Here is a 20,287-nt window from a genome sequence, read left to right as displayed (position 1 = left end):
ATGGGGCTTAGGCAATAATGGGTCAAGGCGAGGTAGGTTATCTGTGTAAATTACAGATAGGGAAGTATATGTGTGAGGCCTGTGTTCTGTACTCGGTGTCAGATGTGGGAAGTCCGGGAGACTCTCAGCCTCCCGGAAGGCCACATCTGTGCCAGGTGGGTCGAGCTGCAGCTCATTAGGGATCTGGTTAGGGAACTGGAGTTGCAGCTCGATGACTTTCATCTGGTCAGGGAGAGCGAGGAGGTGAGAGAGACGAGCTATAGGCAGGTAGTCACACCAGGGCCTGAGGAGTCAGTTAAGTGGGTAACAGTCGGAGAGGGAAGGGCAGGAGTCAGACGCTAGAGAGAACCCCTGTGGTTGTACCCCTTAACAATAAGTACTCCTGCTTGAGTACTGTTGGGGGGGGACAGCCTTCCTGGGAGAAGCAACAGTGGCCATGCCTCTGGCACAGAGTCTGGCCCTGTGGCTCAGAAGGGTTGGGAAGGGAAGAGGAAGGCAGTAGTGATAGGGGACTCTAGTTAGGGGGTCAGACAGGTGATTCTGTAGACGCAGGAAAGAAACTCAGATGGTAGTTTGCTTCCCAGGTGCCAGGATCGTGTCCAAGATATCCTGCTGTGGGAAGGAGAACAGCCAGAGGTCGTGGCACATATTGGTATCAACAACATAGGCAGGAAAAGGGAAGAGGTCCTGAAAGCAGACTACAGGGAGTTAGGAAGGAAGTTGAGAAGCAGGACCACAAAGGTAGTGACCTTGAGATTACTGCCTGTGCCACATGATAGTGAGTATAGGAATGGAGTGAGGTGGAAAATAAATGCGTGGCTGAGGGATTGGAGCAGGGGGCAGGGATTTAGATTTCTGGATCATTGGGACCTCTTTTGAAGCAGGAGTGGCCTATACAAAAACAACGGGTTGCACTTGAATCCCAGGGGGACCAATATCCTGGCGGAGAAGTTTGCTAAGGCTTTTGGGGAGAGTTTAAGCTATGATTGCTGGAGGTGGGGGTGGGAACCAAACTGAAGAGATGGAGGAAGAGGCAGTTGGCTCACTAAGAGAGAAAGCTTGGAGACAAGTGCAAGAGGGAGGATAGGCACGCGATAGGGAAGGGACGAACTCAGACCAATGGTTTGCGATGTCTATTTTAATGCAAGGAGTATTATGAACAAACCGGATGAGCTTAGAGCGTCGATCAATACTTGGAACTATGATGTTGTGGCTATTACAGAGACTTAGATGGCTCAGGGGCAGGAATGGTTACTTCGAGTGCCAGGCTTTAGATGTTTCAGAAAGGACAGGGAGGGAGGCAAAAGAGGTGGGGGTTTGGCACTGTTGATCAGAGATAGTGTCACAGCTGCAGAAAAAGAGGAAGACATCAAGGGATTGTCCATGGAGTCTCTGAGGGTGGAAGTTAGGAACAGGAAGGCGTCGATAACTCTACTGGGTATTTTTTATAGACCACCCAATAGTAACAGGGGCATCGAGGAGCAGATAGGGAGACAGATTCTGGAAAGGTGTAATAACAACAGGGTTGTCATTTCCCAACTATTGATTGGCATGTCCCTAGAGCAAGAGGTTTAGATGGGGTGGAGTTTGTTAGGTGTGTTCAGGAAGGTTTCTTGACACAATATATAGATAAGTCTACAAGAGGAGAGGCTGTACTTGATCTGGTATTGGGAAATGAACCTGGTCAGGTGTCAGATCTGTCAGTGAGAGAGCATTTTGGAGATAGTGATCATAATTCTATCTCCTTTACAATAGCATTGGCGAGGGATAGGAACAGACAAGTTAGGAAAGCGTTTAATTGGAGTAAGGGGAAATATGAAGCTATCAGGCAGGAACTTGGAAGCATAAATTGGGAACAGATGTTCTCAGGGAAATGTACAGAAGAAATGTGGCAAATGTTCAGGGGATATTTGCGTGGAGCTCTGCATGGGTACGTTCCAACGAGACGGAAAGGATGGTGGGGTACAGGAACCATGGTGTACAAAGACTTGTAAATCTAGTCAAGAAGAACTTTCAAAAGGTTCAAAAAAACTAGGCAGTGATAGAGATCTAGAAGATTATAAGGCTAGCAGGAAGGAGCTCAAGAAAGAAATTAGGAGAGCCAGAAGGGGCCATGAGAAGGCCTTGGCAGACAGGATTAAGGAAAACCTCAAGGCATTCTACAAGTATGTGAAGAGCAAGAGGATAAGACATGAGAGAATAAGGCCAGTGTGACAGTGGAAAAGTGTGTATGGAACTAGAGGAGACAGCAGAGGTACTTAATGAGTACCTCGTTTCCGCTGAACACCTACGCTCTGTCCATCAGAGAAAGCAGGATCTCCCAGTAGCCACACATTTTAATTCCACATCCCATTTCCATTCTGATATGTCTATCCATGGCCTCCTCTACTGTCAAGATGAAGCCACACTCAGGTTGGAGGAACAACACCTTATATACTGGCTGGGTAGCCTCCAACCTGATGGCATGAACATTGACTTCTCTAACTTCTGTTAATGCCCCTCCCCTTCTTACCCCATCCCTGATATATTTAATTTGTTTTTTTTTCCTCTCTCACTGCTCATCACTCTGCCTGTTCTCCATCTTCCTCTGGTGCTCCCCTCCCCCTTTCTTTCTCCCTAGGCCTCCCGTCCCATGATCCTTTCCCTTCTCCAGCTCTGTATCCCTTTTGCCAATCACCTGTCTGGCTCTCAGCTTCACCCCATCCCCTCTGGTCTTCTCCTATCATTATGCATTTTCCCCTCTCCCTCCTACTTTCAAATCTCTTACTATCTTTCCTTTCAGTTAGTCCTGACGAAGGGTCTTGGCCCAAAACATCGACAGCGCTTCTCCCTATAGATGCTGCCTGGCCTGCTGCGTTCCACCAGCATTTTGTGTGTGGTACTTAATGAGTACATTGCTTCAGTATTCACTACGAATAGGATCTTGGCGATTGTAGGGATGACTTAGAGCGGACTGAAAGGCTTAAGCATTTAGATATTAAGAAAGAGCTTTTAGAAAGCATCAAGTTGGATAAGTCGCCGGGACCAGACGAGATGTACCCCAGGAGGTGAGGGAGAAGATTGCTGAGCCTCTGGCGATAATTCTTTCATCATCAATGGGGACGGGAAAGGTTCCAGAGGATTGAAGGGTTGCAGAGGTTGTTCCATTGAAATGTTTGTTCGATGATGAACTTCAATAAAAAATAAATTACAAAAAAAAGGGAGTTAGAGATAGCCCAGGAAATTATAGACCGGTGAGTCTTACTTCAGTGGTTGGTAAGTTGATGGAGAAGATCCTGAGAGGCAAGGTTTATGAACATATGGAGAGGTATAATATGATTAGGAATAGTCGGCATGGCTTTTTGAAAGGTAGGTCGTATCTATGAGCCTGATTGGAATTTTTTGAGGATGTGACTAAACACATTGATGAAGGTAGAGCAGTGTATATGGATTTCAGCAAGGCATTTGATAAGGCTTATTGAGAAAGTAAGGAGTCATGGGATCCAAGGGGACCTTGCTTTGTGGATCCAGAACTGGCTTGCCCACAGAAGGCAAAGAGTCGTTGTAGACGGGTCATATTCTGCATGGATGTTGGTCACCAGTGGTGTGCCTCAGGGATCTGTTCTAGGACCCCTACTCTTTGTGATTTTTATAAATGACCTGGATGAAGGAGTGGAGGGATAGGTTAGTTAATTTGCTGATGACACAAAGGTTGGGGGTATTGTGGATAGTGTGGAGGGCTGTCAGAGGTTACAGCGGGACATTGATAGGATGCAAAACTGGACTGAGAAGTGGCAGATGGAGTTAAAGTGTGAGGTGGGTCATTTTGGTAGGTCAGCTATGATGGCAGAATGATGGTAAGACTCTTTGCAGTGTGGAGGATCAGAGGGATCTTGGGGTCTGTGGTATTACAAGAAACAGTCTAGCAGAGATAAAGCAATGGCTTATTGGCAGGAGACAAAGAGTGGGAATAAAGGGAGCCTTTTCTGGTTGGCTGCTGGTGACTAGTGGTGTTCCACAGGGGTCTGTGCTGGGACTGATTCTTTTTACATCATATGCCAATGATGTGAAGATAGGTGGAGGGGCAGGTAGGTTACAGAAGGACTTAGGAGATTGGGCAACAAAATGGCAGATGGAATACAGTGTTGGGAAGTGTATGGCCATGCACTTAGGTAGAATAATTGAAAGAGTTGAGTATTTTCTAAATGGAGAGAAAATACAAATATCTGAGGCCAAAAGAGATTTGTTTAGGAGTGCTTGTGCAAATTAAATATTAATTTGCAGGTTGAGTCTGTGGTGAGGAAGACCAAAGTGCAATTAATTTCAAGAGGATGAGAATATAAAAGCAAAGATGTAATGTTGAGACTTTATAAAGCACTGGTGAGGCCTCACTTGGAGTTCTGTGTGCAGTGTTGGTCCCCTTATCTTAGAAATGATGTGCTGAAACTGGAGATCATTCAGAGAAGGCTCATAAAAATGATTCCAGGATTAAATGGTTTGTCATATGGCTTTGGACCTGTATTCACTGGAATTTAGAAGATTGAGGGGTGACCTAATTGAAACTATGGAATGGTGAAAGGCATTGATAGAATAGATATGGAGAGGATGTTTGCTATGGTGGGAGTGTATAAGACTAGAGGACACAGCCTCAAAATAAAGGGGCATCCTTTTAGAATAGAGAGGAGGAACAACTTTAGCCAGAGTGTGGTGAATCTGTGGAGCTTGTTGCCACGGGCAGCTGTGGAGGCCAAGTCTTTATGTATTTTTAAGGCAGAGGTTGATAGATTCTTCACAGACGGGATTGCATCTTGTAATCAGTGCCCTGTGCCTCAGTCAGTTTGCCTGGAGGTCAGGAGGGCAGAGTTCAGATTCGGCAGCATTGGAGACAGTTCCCCACAGCTGTATAGATGATGCTAAGATAAAGAGCAACAGAATGACTAGAATAATTAGCAAGGATGTAATGTTGAGGTTTTTTAAGGCTATGGTGAGGCCTGACTTGGAGTATTGCAAGCAGTTTTGGTCTAAGAATGGATGTGCTGACATTGGAGAGGGATCAAAGGAGATTCGCAAACATGATTTTGGGATTGAAAGAGTTAACATGAGGGGCATTTAATGGCTCTGGGGTTGTACTTACTGGAATTTTGAACAATGAGGGAGGATGTTGCATTTTGAAAGGCCTTGATAGAGTGGACGTGGAAAGGAGGTTTCTTTTGGTGGGGAAGTCTTAAGACCAGAGGACACCCTCAAAGTAGAGGGCGTCCATTTGGAGTGAAGATGAGGAAGGATTTCTTTAAAGATGTGATTGGGTGTATTTAAGGCAGGGGAATGGATTAGCCATGATGAAATGGCAGAGCAGACTTGATGGGCCAAATGGCCTAATTCTGCTCCTATGTCTAATGGCTTTATGGTTGAAAATAGCTGAATGTATAGCAGGTCTGGCAACATCTGTGAAGAGAGCAAGAAGCCAGGTTAACATTTCAGGTTGATCCCATTTATTATCAAAGCATGTATGCTATATACAACCTTGAAATTTGTTTTCTTACAGGCAGCCACAAAAACAAAGAAATCCTATCGACTCCAGTGTGCAGAAAAAAGAACAGACCATGCAAACAATAAAAAGTAAACACATAACACTCAGAACTACGGTAATGTTCACGAAAGTGAGCTCACAGCCACAAAGTCATTTCAGCGCTGCAGCTGTTAGTTGCCAGCCTCAGTAAACTTCACACAGAATTGGCCTGTCCCTCACCTCCATTCTAAACACCTCAACCTTTTTAACCTGGCCTTGCACTTAAATCAGCCAAATACTGGCTAGTTCCTTGCTCTTGAATCCGGCCCTGCCTCTTCAATTTGCCCCATACCTGATCCTTTCGATCTGGTCCAGTGCTTAAATGAGCCAAGCATTGGCTTGTTGCTTGCTCTTCAGCCCAGGCACCGCTGTTTTGTTTCAGCCTCAAGTAATGGCCAAACATCGACTGTTTCCTCACTCTCAGGCCTGGGCACCATCACCTTTGCTACGTCACCACAGGATTTGAGTCTTCAGTTCAACAAATCCCCCAGAACACCACAAAAATACCAGGTTGTACAGTCGGTTCAAAGGCACAGCACCAGAAGGGAAGTTACAGGCTATTGATTGCAGTGATCGTTGTTCAGAAAGAGCATGATTAATAGAGTTGTAGATTTGTTTGTGTCTTACCAAAGCCACCTTAAACCAAAGTTTACTGGCATTGCTGGGTCTGTATGTTCAGGCCATTCTTAAAACACATGCAAAGCAGTCGATTCTTCCTGTTCAGAGAATGTTTTTTCTTTAATTAATGCAAATTTATTTGTTTTATTATTTCTAAAGAATTGCCCAATGGTTTTCTTAAAAAGTACAGCGAAAGTCAAGGCTTTGTGGTTTATGAATGCTGTGTACCTTGGGATTTAATTGGAGACATTGTTTTGTTAATGAGCTGTGTTGCTTCTCCAGCTTACCATTGTAAATGTGTGGACACGTGGCTGACGCAAACCCGGAAGACATGCCCAGTGTGCAAGCAACGAGTTCTTCGCTCAGCCAATGACTCTGAGTCAGATTCCGAGGGGGAATTTCAGACAGAGGAGGGGGAGCAGCAGTCGGAGCGGACGCCACTTCTCCAGGCGTCATCATCTACCAGCCCGCAGTCCTTCGGCGCCATGGCTCACTCCCTTGGCCATCAGGGCACCGACGACAGGTTTGAGTCCGATTCCAGGGGGGCTCACTCTGAGGAAAACCCAGCAGAGGACCACAAACAGGAGGGACAGAGTAATACTTCAAACAGTACCTCACCTGGGTCTGAGTCAAACCTCTATTCTGGAAATGTTTTCAACGTATAAACAGCAGTCTGACTTTATACTGACCTTTCTTCTGTTATCCTGCAATCATTCACTTCCGACTCAACCTCTGATGGGACTGTACTTAGAATTTGTTTCAGACTCCTTTTGAAGAAATGCATGTGTGTGTATATAGTTGGTTGTGCTGTTGGTGCATTGGCAGTTGGCAGTGGTCTGGATTAGTTGTCACCCAACAGCGATAGTCCATCACCCAACTGCTTCTGCAGCTTTACAGAAATCTCACTCAGTGCCAACAATACAAAATGAACCAAATTTCTGAGAGAAGGATATTGAATGGGGCTGGGGATTCCTGATTAGTGTGAATTTCCTCTTCCCCCCAGCACCGTAGCAAACAAGGACCCAGCCCCTTGCTGTTCTAGAGACGACAGCTTAATGGGTGTAGCCTTTGCACTGTGGGCTGCTGCTAGAGCTCACAGAAAGGGGCTGAAACAAAGGGAACCGCGAGGCTCCAAGTGTCTGAGGCCTGTGAACTGGAGCCCCCAACTGATCTCTCTATGCCTACTGATATCTCTGCTTAATAAGCTCCCTCACTTTTATACTACATTTTAAAAGCACATTCACCAAAATTTCCTTGTTTGTTATAGGCATCTAATTGAGAAGGTAGCTGTTAGAATTGATGATAGCATTAAGTGTGAGTTATGAAAGGAAAGCTAGAGGTACAGGGGGCAGGAAAACCAGCCTGAGGTGTGGCCTGGTACTATCTCTCTTGGCCCAGTTCAGAGTGTCAATGAGTAATAACAGTAATGAGTCATGGGTGTGTAACATGAATCATGTTGTGTAACGTGGGTGTGTAATAGCAGTAAGTCCTGGGAGTGTAACTAATTCCTGTTCTTTCACCCTGCTTCACAAGCACTTGATGTGCAGAAATAGATCAGTGATTGGAGAATTTGTCTCAATTCCTGGCAATTGTGACCAGCTGCAGGAAGAGCTTGGCTTTATGCTAATGCCAGTTCAGGGGCCATTTGATTGTATGTTGTCAAGTCAAGTGGCTTTTTATTGTCATTTCGACCATAAACTGCTGGTACAGTACACAGTAAAAACCAAACAACACTCCTCCAGGACCCTGGTGCTACATGAAACAACACAAAACTACACTAGACTCTGTGAGACAGCACAAGGCTACACTAGACTACGTAAAACAACATAAAAACCACACTAGACTATAGGACTACATAAAGTGCAGAAAACAGTGCAGGGCAGTATAACAATTAATAAATTAATAAATAAATAATAAGCAAGACAATAGGCACAGTAGAGGACAAATTTCAGTATAAAAATAAATGATGTAGATGTTGATGGAGATGGACGAACCTGGCTCTTTGCTCTAGTGTATCTGTGTTTACACCCGCAACTTCACCTGTACCTGTGTTTGCACCCACGCCTGTGTCTGTGTTTGTACCTACACCTACATCTGTGTTTGTACCTACACCGATACCTATACCTGAACCTGTACCTGTGTTTGCTCAACTGTTGGACTGTACCATGCCAGAGTACAGATAGCTGGGGAATATCTGCACCCTGGCCCATGTTACAACATTGTCCTTGTCAGCTACAGCTCTTGTGAGACTGACTGAGCTTCTGATCAGAACTGAAATTGCTGCTGCTCCTTTGTGTTTCATTGTCTGCAAAGGGGCTTCAGATGGAGGCTTCGCTCAGTCAGACAAATTCTGAAGCCCTTTTTGTTAATGAGCCTTAAGACTTAATATTGAATAACATCTATTTACAAGATTACTTTTCAATCTGTCTCCTCATTTCATACCTGTTCAAAACACATAAAACGCAGGAGTATTCCTAACAGGAATTTACTATGGGCAGCAAGTTTCACTAGAGATTGTGCTGAGAAAGTAATGTCTCGCTGATTGTTCATTGGCACTCACTCGGTTATTATTATCACTGGTATTCTGATTAACTTTGTTTCTTACCTTGTTGATCTCTGGTTTGTTCCCTTCCCTTCTACTACCTAAATTATAATACAACAAAATGTGTTTAATTCTGAGCGTTTGATGAACTCAGCTGTCTGGTAATTTAAACGCAGTGAAGCTGGTGGGATCAGCTGCTGTAAATCACTCTCCAATTACCCTCCATCCAATTAATGCTGACACACACTGGTCACTGTCACAGTGAAATCATGAATCTTTTTGATTAGTGATTTAAACAGAGGAAGTTTAACACAACGGGTTGGCTCTTGTACTGTTTGAGCATGCAGAATTGGGAGCCTACCACCTGCCAAAAACTGTTGGCTCAGTCAGAAAACACTAACTTTTCCTTGTTAATATGTTGAACTGTAGCATTAGCTTTGCCCTTTGAGCACTACAAAGCTAGACCTGTCAAAATCTGAATGTGAAGGTACGAACAGCCTTGTCCGTCCTGTGATGCTCACCTTCCAACAACCTCCAAACAGCATTAACCAGCTGCTGAAACAATCCCAGAGCATTGTGCAAAGTTACAAAAAGGCCTGAAGGTGGACGCAAATGGTCTGTAAAAGGTTCAGAAAGAATAAAACTGGAATGTCATTTTTGGATAAATAGCTAAACATTGGGGCGGCATGGTAGCATAGTGGTTAGCATAACACCTTACAGTACCAATGGCCTGGGTTCACTTCCCGCTACTGTCTGTGAGGAATTTCTATGTGCTCCTCATAGGTTTCCTCCCACAGTCTGAAGATAAACTAGTTAGGAGGTTAATTGTCCTGTAATTAGGCTAGTGTTAAATCGGGTTGCTGGGTGGTGTGGCTTGAAGGGTTTGTACCGTGCTGCATCTGAAATCAACAAAATAAGAATAGCAGCAGTGTAACACACACAAAATGCTGGAGCAACTCAGCAGATCAGTTCGCTTCTATGGAAAAGAGTAAATAGGATCTTAAATTTCTACCTGAACATAAATATAAATACCTGCATTGATAGATTTAGAGTAAATAACCATATAACAATCACAGCACGGAAACAGGCCATCTCGGCCCTCCTAGTCCGTGCCGAACTCTTAATCTCACCTAGTCCCACCTACCCGCACTCAGCCCATAACCCTCCACTCCTTTCCTGTCCATATACCTATCCAATTTTACCTTAAATGACACAACTGAACTGGCCTCTACTACTTCTACAGGAAGCTCATTCCACACAGCTATCACTCTCTGAGTAAAGAAATACCCCCTCGTGTTTCCCTTAAACTTTTGCCCCCTAACTCTCAAATCATGTCCTCTCGTTTGAATCTCCCCTACTCTCAATGGAAACAGCCTATTCACGTCAACTCTATCTATCCTTCTCAAAGTTTTAAATACCTCGATCAAATCCCCCCTCAACCTTCTACGCTCCAATGAATAGAGACCTAACTTGTTCAACCTTTCTCTGTAACTTAAGTGCTGAAACCCAGGTAACATCCTAGTAAATCGTCTCTGCACTTTCTCTAATTTATTGATATCTTTCCTATAATTCGGTGACCAGAACTGTACACAATATTCCAAATTTGGCCTTACCAATGCCTTGTACAATTTTAACATTACATCCCAACTTCTGTACTCAATGCTCTGATTTATAAAGGCCAGCGTTCCAAAAGCCTTCTTCACCACCCTATCTACATGAGACTCCACCTTCAGGGAACTATGCACTGTTATTCCTAGATCTCTCTGTTCCACTGCATTCCTCAATGCCCTACCATTTACCCTGTATGTTCTGTTTGGATTATTCCCGCCAAAATGTAGAACCTCACACTTCTCAGCATTAAACTCCATCTGCCAACGTTCAGCCCATTCTTCTAACCGGCATAAATCTCCCTGCAAGCTTTGAAAACCCACCTCATTATCCACAACACCTCCTACCTTAGTATCATCGGCATACTTACTAATCCAATTTACCATCCCATCATCCAGATCATTTATGTATATTACAAACAATATTGGGCCCAAAACAGATCCCTGAGGCACCCCGCTAGTCACCGGCCTCCATCCCGATAAACAATTATCCACCACTACTCTCTGGCATCTCCCATCTAGCTACTGTTGAATCCATTTTATTACTCCAGCATTAATACCTGACGACTGAACCTTCTTAACTAACCTTCCATGTGGAACTTTGTCAAAGGCCTTGCTGAAGTCCATATAGACTACATCCACTGCCTTACCCTCGTCAACATTCCTCGTAACTTCTTCAAAAAATTCAATAAGGTTTGTCAAACATGACCTTCCACGCACAAATCTATGCTGGCTACTCCTAATCAGATCTTGTCTATCCAGATAATTATAAATACTATCTCTAAGAATACTTTCCATTAATTTACCCACCACTGATGTCAAACTGACAGGTCTATAATTGCTAGGCTTACTTCTAGAACCCTTTTTAAACAATGGAACCACATGAGCAATACGCCAATCCTCCGGCACAATCCCCGTTTCTAATGACATCTGAAAGATCTCCGTCAGAGCTCCTGCTATCTCTACACAAACTTCCCTCAAGGTCCTGGGGAATATCCTGTCAGGACCCGGAGATTTATCCACTTTTAAATTTCTTAAAAGCGCCAGTACTTCCACCTCTTTAATTGTCACAGGTTCCATAACTTCCTTACTTGTTTCCCACACCTTACACAATTCAATATCCTTCTCCTTAGTGAATACCGAAGAGAAGAAATCGTTCAAAATCTCTCCCATCTCCCTCGGCTCCACACATAGCTGACCACCCTGATTCTCTAAGGGACCAATTTTATCCCTCACTATCTTCTTGCTTTTAATATAACTGTAGAAACCTTTCGGATTTACTTCCACCTTATTTGCCAAACCAAACTCATATCTTCTTTTAGCTTTTCTAATCTCTTTCTTAAGATTCCTTTTACATTCTTTATATTCCTCGAGCAATTCCTTTACTCCATGCTGCCTATATCTATTGTAGACATCCCTCTTTTTCCGAACCAAGTTTCTAATATCCCTTGAAAACCATAGCGCTTTCAAACCTTTAACCTTTCCTTTCAACCTAACAGGAACATAAAGATTCTGTACCCTCATAATTTCACCCTTAAATAACCTCCATTTCTCTATGACATCCTTCCCATAAAACAACTTGACCCAATCCACTCTCTCTAAATCCCTTCGTATCTCCTCAAAGTTAGCCTTTCTCCAATCAAAAATCTCAACTCTAGGTCCAGTCCTGTCCTTCTCCATAATTATATTGAAGCTAATGCTATTGTGATCACTGGACCCGAAGTGCTCCCCAACACATACATCTGTCAGCTGACCTATCGCATTCCCTAACAGGGGATCCAACACTGCCCCATCTCTAGTCGGTACTTCTATGTATTGTTGCAAAAAACTATCCTGCACACATTTCACAAACTCTAAACCATCCAGCCCTTTTACAGAATGAGCTTCCCGATCTATGTGTGGAAAATTAAAATCTCCCACAATCACCACCTTGTGTTTACTACAAATATCTGCTATCTCCTTACACATTTGCTCTTCCAACTCACGCTCCCCATTAGGTGGCCTATAATACACTCCTATCAGTGTTACTACACCTTTCCCATTCCTCAATTCCACCCAAATAGCCTCCCTAGAGGAGCTCTCTAATCTATCCTTCCAAAGCACCACCATAAGATTTTCTCGGACAAGCAATGCAACACCTCCTCCTCTGGCCCCTCCTACTCTATCACACCTGAAGCAACTAATTCCAGGTATCAATCCACGCTTTAAGCTCATCCACCTTTCTTACAATGCTCCTAACATTAAAATAGATACATTTAAGATACTCTCCACCTCCTCCTCTCTTTTCATCCCTAACAACGCATTCAAATTTATTATCCTTTTATTAACATGAACAAAACAATTCTTGACAAGTTCTGTTCCAATGGATATGTAGAGTACATACACATCCATCCTTAAACAATGCAGTCAGAGTCCTGGTGAAGGGTCTCAGTCTAAAATGTCAACTGTTTACTCTTTTCCATCGATGCTGCCTGGCCTGCTGAGTTCCTTCAGCATTTTGTGTTGTTGCTTTGGATTTCCAACATCCACAGATTGTCTCGTGTTAGTGTAATAGCTAAAGCAGACGCGTGTTGATAAAATGTGGTGGAGTTTGACTTGTGATACATAGAAAGCGTCATTATCACCCTTGTACTGTAATACTGTATATATTCTCTGGGGCAAGGGGTTCATGTTGAAGATTGACGCTGCATGACTCTGCACACCTCTGACTGCATTGTTTAAGGATGTGTATGTACTCTACATACCTGTTGGAATAGAAAGATAAAAACTTGTCGAGAATTGTTTTGTTAGTATTCATAGAAATTTAGAAAAGGTAATCTGTTGTATCTAAGTAACCGATATGCCCAGAACTCACAGAACTGGTTTGCTGAGACATGGCTGTGTATTGAAACTGGTTGTCAGGAAAACACACTTACCATGACTTGGGGGAAAGGTAATGTAGCACTCTCTTTTTAGAGTAGGAATCACCTACTAAAGATAACATCCTCTCCCTCCAATACTGGCTCTATCCATTTCCAAAGATTTACTGAGAGGCCACTCCTAAAACAGTGATTGGATTTCAATGGTCTTTCTCCAGTTAGAAAAACAATCATCTCCAGGGGGACAGTGGGTGATGGCTTGGGGGTGAAATACACACAGTGGCCACTTTATTTACCTCATAAATTGGCCACTGTGTGTATGCTCATGGTCTTCTGCTGCTGCAGCCCATCCACTTCAAGGTTCGATGTGTTGTTCATTCAGAGATGCTCTTCTGCACACCATTGTTGTAACGCGTAGTTATTTGAGTTACTGTCACCTTCCTGTCAACTTGAACCAGTCTCCTAAGTCAACTTGATCATTCTCCTCTGACCTCTCCCATTAATAAGATGTTTTCACCTGCAGAACTGCCGCTTAGTCTGTTTTTTTTTGTTTTTTCACACCATTTTCTGAAAACTCCTAAGACTGTTGTGTGTGAAAATCCCAGGAGATCAGCAGTTTCTGAGGTACTCAAATCACCCTGTCTGGCACCAACAATCATTCCACGGTCACATTTCTTTCCCATTCTGATGTTTGGTCTGAACAACAACTGAAACCTGCCTGCTTTTATGCATTGAGTAATTGGCTGATTAGATATTTGCATTAACAAACAGGTGTACAGGTGTGTCTCATGAAGTGGCCACTGAGTGTTGTCTGCCAACACTAGTAACATTGAACAAGGATGGAGCCATTCCGTAGGAGTGAGTAGCGCTCCCCATGGATGCAGAACATTCAGTTGGACATTTGCTTTCATACCTTGTGTGGATTTACCCCATTACATCTGAAAGGAATGCTGCCGGAAGCTGCACATTAGGGTAATGTTGCTGCTGAAGTAGTTCTGAATTCTAATGATCTCTGTTCACTCATTTTCTTAAATTTAAATGCATGCCATGAAATGCTTAACTTCATTTTCTATCGTGTAATTTTTAAGGGATCTTTAACTTCAAATAAAAGACTGGATAAGGACCTAGCCTGATCATTTATTTGGGTGTTAGAATTTTCCAGCTGGTAATCTGTCACTTAACCCTTGCATTCTGGATCCCATTGTACAGTGTATGGATCCTAGCATGGAGGATGACTAGTTCCAGAGGGCTTTCAGTGGCAGGGACCGGGCAAAAGAACCACCACATTATTGGGAAGATTGTGCACTATGGGAAGTATGGAGGGAGTTTAAGGGTGATGCCACCGACTTTGATGGTGAATGTGGTGCTGAGGAAGTGCTGGGTGGGGGGAAGGGGTCACCATTAGCTATGTAGTTCCTCAGCCAGTCTTCATGGTTATTGATATATCTTTAACTCCTGTCTATAGAGAAAAAAAAGAGCCTGCATCTCTATTTATAAGCTTATATTCTAAAATGATGCTGCCTATTTTTGATTTTCCCACTTAACAGTTTCTCCATATCAAGCCCTTTAACTCGTATGTTCTGGTGAAATACCTCTGGTTCAAACCCCCAGTGACTGACTAACCTCACCATTTCATCAACAACTTCCTTCAATCCAGGGTCAACTAATAGTGAACATTCAGTGCGAGTAATACCCTCCTTAAACTGATCAAAACCGTATGCATTGTACCTACCAGCAGTGATTTCAATAAATTCCTGCAGCAAGGGATCTCTCGTCATTTATCCGTTTTGTAGTGAACCCAGTTTTCAGTTCATCCTCCTGATTACGTGTGTCTGTCTCTTCAGTGAAGACATAGAACGGTATAGCACAGCAACAGGCTATTTAGCTCACAATTAGCTGAGCCAGCTAAAAAGCAAATCAAAAACACCCAAACACTAATCCCTCCTATTTACACCATGTCCATATTCCTCCATCTTCCTTACATCCATGTGCCCATCCAAATGTCTCTTAAAAGCCTCTAATGTATTTGCCTTTACCACCAAACCAGGCATCTGCCACTCTCTTAAGTCAAAGGAACCCCTCACATCCCCCTTGAACCTAACCCCTCTCACCTTCAATACGTGCCTTCTGGTATTAGAGATTTCAACATTTGGATCAAACTCTATTTCTATTTTCTATTCAAAGCATACATCAGAGAAGGCGATTCAACACATCCATGAGTCTTCACCACTAAGTTCAACATAGTACCATCTCTTTTAAGACTGCCCTCATTTTCCAGTCTCCTTAATATTCAGTAATCTCTTGATCTGCCTCAATTACTTAACTGCTGCAGCCATCTGGGATGGAGATTATTCACTACAAGTGGAAAAAAATTTTTTAAGGTACAATGTGCCACCTCCATCTGTGGGAATGGACTGAAAGGGATCAGAAGTGGAGAGAGTGAGGAGTTTCAAGTTCCTGGGTGTCAATATCTCAGAACCTGACCTGGACCCAACATATTGATGCAGCTTATAAAGACAAGACAGTGGCTACATTGCATCAGGAGTCTGAGGAGATCGTGTATATCACCAAAAACACTTAACAAATTTCTACAGATGTACTATGGAGAGCATTCTAACTGGCTGCATCACCGTTTGGTATGGGGGGCAGGCTGCTGCACAGGATTAAAGCAAGTTGCAAAGAGTTGTAAACTTGGTTATGGGCACTAGCCTCCGTAGTATCCAGGTCATCTTCAAGGAGCAATGCCTCAAAAAGGTACCCATCCCACTACCCAGGATGTGTCTTCTTTTCATTGCTACCATTAGGAAGGAGGTGCAGGAGCCTGAAGGCACACACTCAATGGTTCAGAAACAGCTTCTTCCCCTCTGCCATCTTATTTCTGAATGGACATTGAATCCTGAGACTGCCTCACTACTTTTGTATTTCCTATTTTTCTGCACTACTTACTTAATTTAAGTATTTTATATATTTACTGTACTGTAATTCAGGTTTATTTCTCTATCAGTTGCTGGATACAGCTGCTGCAAAGTTAACAAATTTCACAACATATGCTGGTGATATTTCTGATCTGAAATTTCTACAAAGCACTTACAAACAAGAACAAGAACATTACAGCACAGTACAGGCCCTACAGCCCACATTGTTGTGCCAAGCTTTCAACCTACTCAATTATTTAACCATTCATAACCCTCCATTTTTCTATCCATCTGCCTAAGAGTTTCTTAAATGTACCTAATATATCTGATTCTACACCATACCTGGCAGCGCTTCCAAATATCCACCACTACCTGTAAAGAACTTACCTCTGCTGGAAGCCATAGGGAGATGTCAATCACCTGAAAATGATGTGGCCTTGTATTGACTATTTCTACCCTGGAAAAGTCTTTGAATATCCACTCGATCTATGCCTCTTGTACACCTTTAATTACTATTCAATTCCTTCAAAGCCAAGATTGGACTCATAATTCACTTGAGAACCCATAAATAGATCAACAGAATGAAGACCATCATCCTCGACCTCGAGGGATGGCCACAATGATGACAATTCAATTCTTTTAAATGTAAACTTCAGATGAGTATAATTTTCATTCACCACCCAAACCCCATATCTTCCTGTCAGAATAAACTACAGGAAGTTTATAGTAGTTCCAATCATTGGAAAAATCTGAATCAGAATCAGGTTTAATATCATTGGCATATATCAAAAAATATGCTAACTTTGTGGTAGCACATTGCATATAGAAAAAATCTGATTTACAGTATATATTACATAATTAGATTAATGCAAAAAATCAGAAATAAGAAGTCATGGGTTCATTGTCCATTCAGAAATCGGATGGCAGAGGGGAAGAAGCTGTTCCTGAATCGTTGAGTGTGTGTCTTCAGGCTCCTGTATCTCCTTCCTGGTGGTAATGATGGGATGATGGCAAGAACACCTGGGCGGTGGAGGTCCTTAAAGACGGACGCTGACTTTTTGAGGCATTGCTTCTCGAAGATACTTTGGAGACTAGTGCCCATGATCAAGCTAACTAACTTTACAACTGTGCAGCTTGCTTCAGTCCTGTGCAGTATGTTCTCCATGATAAATCTGTAGAAATTTGCAAGTGTTTTAGGTCACATACCAATTCTCCTCAAACTGCCAATGAAATACAGCTGCAGTCCTGCCTCCTTTATAGCTGCATCGATATTTGGGTCTAGGCTAGGTACTCAGAGATATTGACACCCAGGAACTTGTGTGTGTGTGTGTGTTGGGGGGTGGTGGGAAGGAGGTTGGTGGGGCTGAGGTTTATATACGAGTACTGCCTCTCATCTGCTGGTCACTTAAGTCTTGACCAATGAGCCAACTTCAGACACTCACTTCTCCTGATAGACTGATCAAATATTGAAAGCTCTAGATAGAGTGAATGTGGAGGGGATGCTTCCCATGGTGGGAGAGTCTGAAGATCAGAGGGGACAGCCTCTGAATGGAGGGGTTTCCTTTTTAGAACAGAGATGAGGAATTTCTTTAGCCAGAGTGGTAGATCTGTGGAATTCAAGCAGAAGTTGAGAGATTCTTGGTTAGGGAGATGGCAGGAAATTGGAGCTGAGAGGGTTACAGATCCAGGTTAGCGTATTACTTTTCTCTGAGGATTGTCACCTTGTTATGCTGGAGAGGCCTGGGAGTTCCTGAGATAGTAAGAGTGATGCTGTCTGAAACTCACCCATGGTGGTGAGGTCAAGAGAGAAGAACCAAACGATCCACCCAAGACCTCAAAATGGCAGCGAAGGATCCCTGGTCATCTTGGATTCTATGCCACTGGACCCTAACTACAATATGTCAAAGACCATGTGGTGATTGCCTATGCGTCAGCCTCCCCACATTAAACAAAGTCATGCATAGGTCTTTTATGAAAACATCATACTTGAGTAATCTCACTACTACCATATTACCTGACTCTGGATGACCCTCACAAATAAATCCTTACTTGGGAGCAGATGCAGTGTTCTGTAGAAGGTAGACTAACCAACAAGGTTGGTGGTAGATGAAGCAATATTTAAGGTAGGATGGTTATCTGCATTCATACATTAAGATGCAAAGGAGACATCTTCAGCAGTAGACAATGTTGTACCCAACCCCAGTGCCATTATAACCATATAACAATTACAGCACGAGAACAGGCCATCTCAGCCCTTCTAGTCCGTGCCGAACACTTACTCTCACCTAGTCCCACCGACCTGCACTCAGCCCATAACCCTCCATTCCTTTCCTGTCCATATACCTATCCGATTTTTTTTTTAATGACAATATCAAACTTGCCTCTACCACTTCTACTGGAAGGTCATTCCACACAGCTACCACTCTCTGAGTAAAGAAGTTCCCCCTCATGTTACCCCTAAACTTTTGCCCCCTAACTCTCAAATCATGTCCTCTTGTTTGAATCTCCCCTACTCAATGGAAAAAGCCTATCCACGTCAATTCTATCTATCCCAGTCATAATTTTAAATACCTCTTTCAAGTCCCCCCTCAACCTTCTACGCGCCAAAGAATAAAGACCTAATTTGTTCAACCTTTCTCTGTAAATTAGGTGCTGAAACCCAGGTAACATTCTAGTAAATCTCCTCTGTATTTTGTTGACATCTTTCCTATAATTTGGTGACCAGAACTGTACACAATACTCCAAATCTGGCCTCACCAATGCCTTGTACAATTTTAACATCATCCCAACTCCTATACTCAATGCTCTGATTTATAAAGGCCAGCATACCAAAAGCTTTCTTCACCACCCTATCCACATGAGATTCCACCTTCAGGGAACTATGCACCATTATTCCTAGATAACTCTGTTCTTCTGCATTCCTCAATGCCCTACCATTTACCATGTATGTCCTATTTTGATTAGTCCTACCAAAATGTAGCACCTCACACTTATCAGCATTAAACTCCATCTGCCATCTTTCAGCCCACTCTTCTAACTGGCCTAAATCTCTGCAAGCTTTGAAAACCTACTTCATTATCCACAACACCACCTATCTTAGTATCACCTGCATACTTACTAATCCAATTTACCACCCCATCATCCAGATCATTAATGTATATGACAAACAACACTGGACCCAGTACAGATCCCTGAGGCACACCTCTAGTCACCGACCTCCAACCTGACAAACAGTTATCCACCACTACTCTCTGGCATCTCCCATCCAGCCACAGTTGAATCCATTTTACTACTTCAATATTAATACCTAATGATTGAACCTTCCTAACTAACCTTCCGTGTGGAACCTTGACAAAGGCCTTACTGAAGTCCATATAGAGAATATCCACTGCTTTACCCTTGTCAACTTTCCCAGTAACCTCTTCAAAAAATTCAGTAAGATTTGTCAAATGTGACCTTCCACGCATAAATCCTAATCAGACCCTGTCTATCTGGATAATTATATATACCATCTCTAAGAATACTTTCCATTAATTTACCCACCACTGATGTCAAACTTACAGGCCAATGATTGCTAGGTTTACTCTTAGAGCCCTTTTTAAACAATGGAACTACATGAGCAATACACCAATCCTCCGGCACCATCCCCGTTTCTAATGACATTTAAAATATTTCTGTCAAGAGCCCCCACTATTTCTACACTAACTTCCCTGAAGGTCCTAGGGAATACCCTGTCAGGACCCGGAGAATTATCCTCTTTTATATTCTTCAAAAACACCAGTACTTCCACTTCTTTAATCATCATAGTTTCCATAACTACCCTACTCGTTTCCCTTATCTTACACAATTCAATATCCTTCTCCTTAGTGAATACTGAAGAAATTGTTCAAAATCTCCCCCATCTCTTTTGGCTCCACATATAGCTGTCCACTTTGATTCTCTAAGGGACCAATTTTATTCCTCACTATCCTTTTGCTATTAATATAACTGTATAAACCCTTTGGATTTATTTTCACCTTACTTGCAAAAGCAACCTCATATCTTCTTATAGCTTTTCTATTTTCTTTTTTAAGATTCTTTTTACATTCTTTATATTCCTTGAGCACCTCATTTACTCCATGCTGCCTATTATTTATTGTAGATCTCTCTTTTTCTGAACCAAGTTTCGAATATCCCTTGAAAACTATGGCTCTCTTAAA

At 42.8% G+C, this 20,287-nt stretch overlaps 1 protein-coding gene across 3 annotated transcripts in view; it reads left to right on the top strand.

The window, feature by feature from the left end:
• Positions 1-14,296, top strand: part of LOC140729367 (E3 ubiquitin-protein ligase RNF167-like) — a 203,392-nt gene extending 189,096 nt beyond the window's left edge. For all 3 annotated transcript variants that reach the window (XM_073049026.1, XM_073049027.1, XM_073049028.1), the window contains one exon: positions 6,449-14,296. In XM_073049026.1, the coding sequence (XP_072905127.1) occupies positions 6,449-6,831 (383 nt within the window). In that variant the 3' untranslated portion in view covers positions 6,832-14,296. The remainder of the gene's footprint in view (positions 1-6,448) is intronic.
• Positions 14,297-20,287: the final 5,991 nt, after the last annotated feature.

Source organism: Hemitrygon akajei, chromosome 6 (genome assembly GCF_048418815.1).
Source record: "Hemitrygon akajei chromosome 6, sHemAka1.3, whole genome shotgun sequence".
In the NCBI taxonomy this organism is placed as follows: domain Eukaryota; kingdom Metazoa; phylum Chordata; class Chondrichthyes; order Myliobatiformes; family Dasyatidae; genus Hemitrygon; species Hemitrygon akajei.
This window is presented reverse-complemented; position numbering and strand designations above follow the sequence as displayed.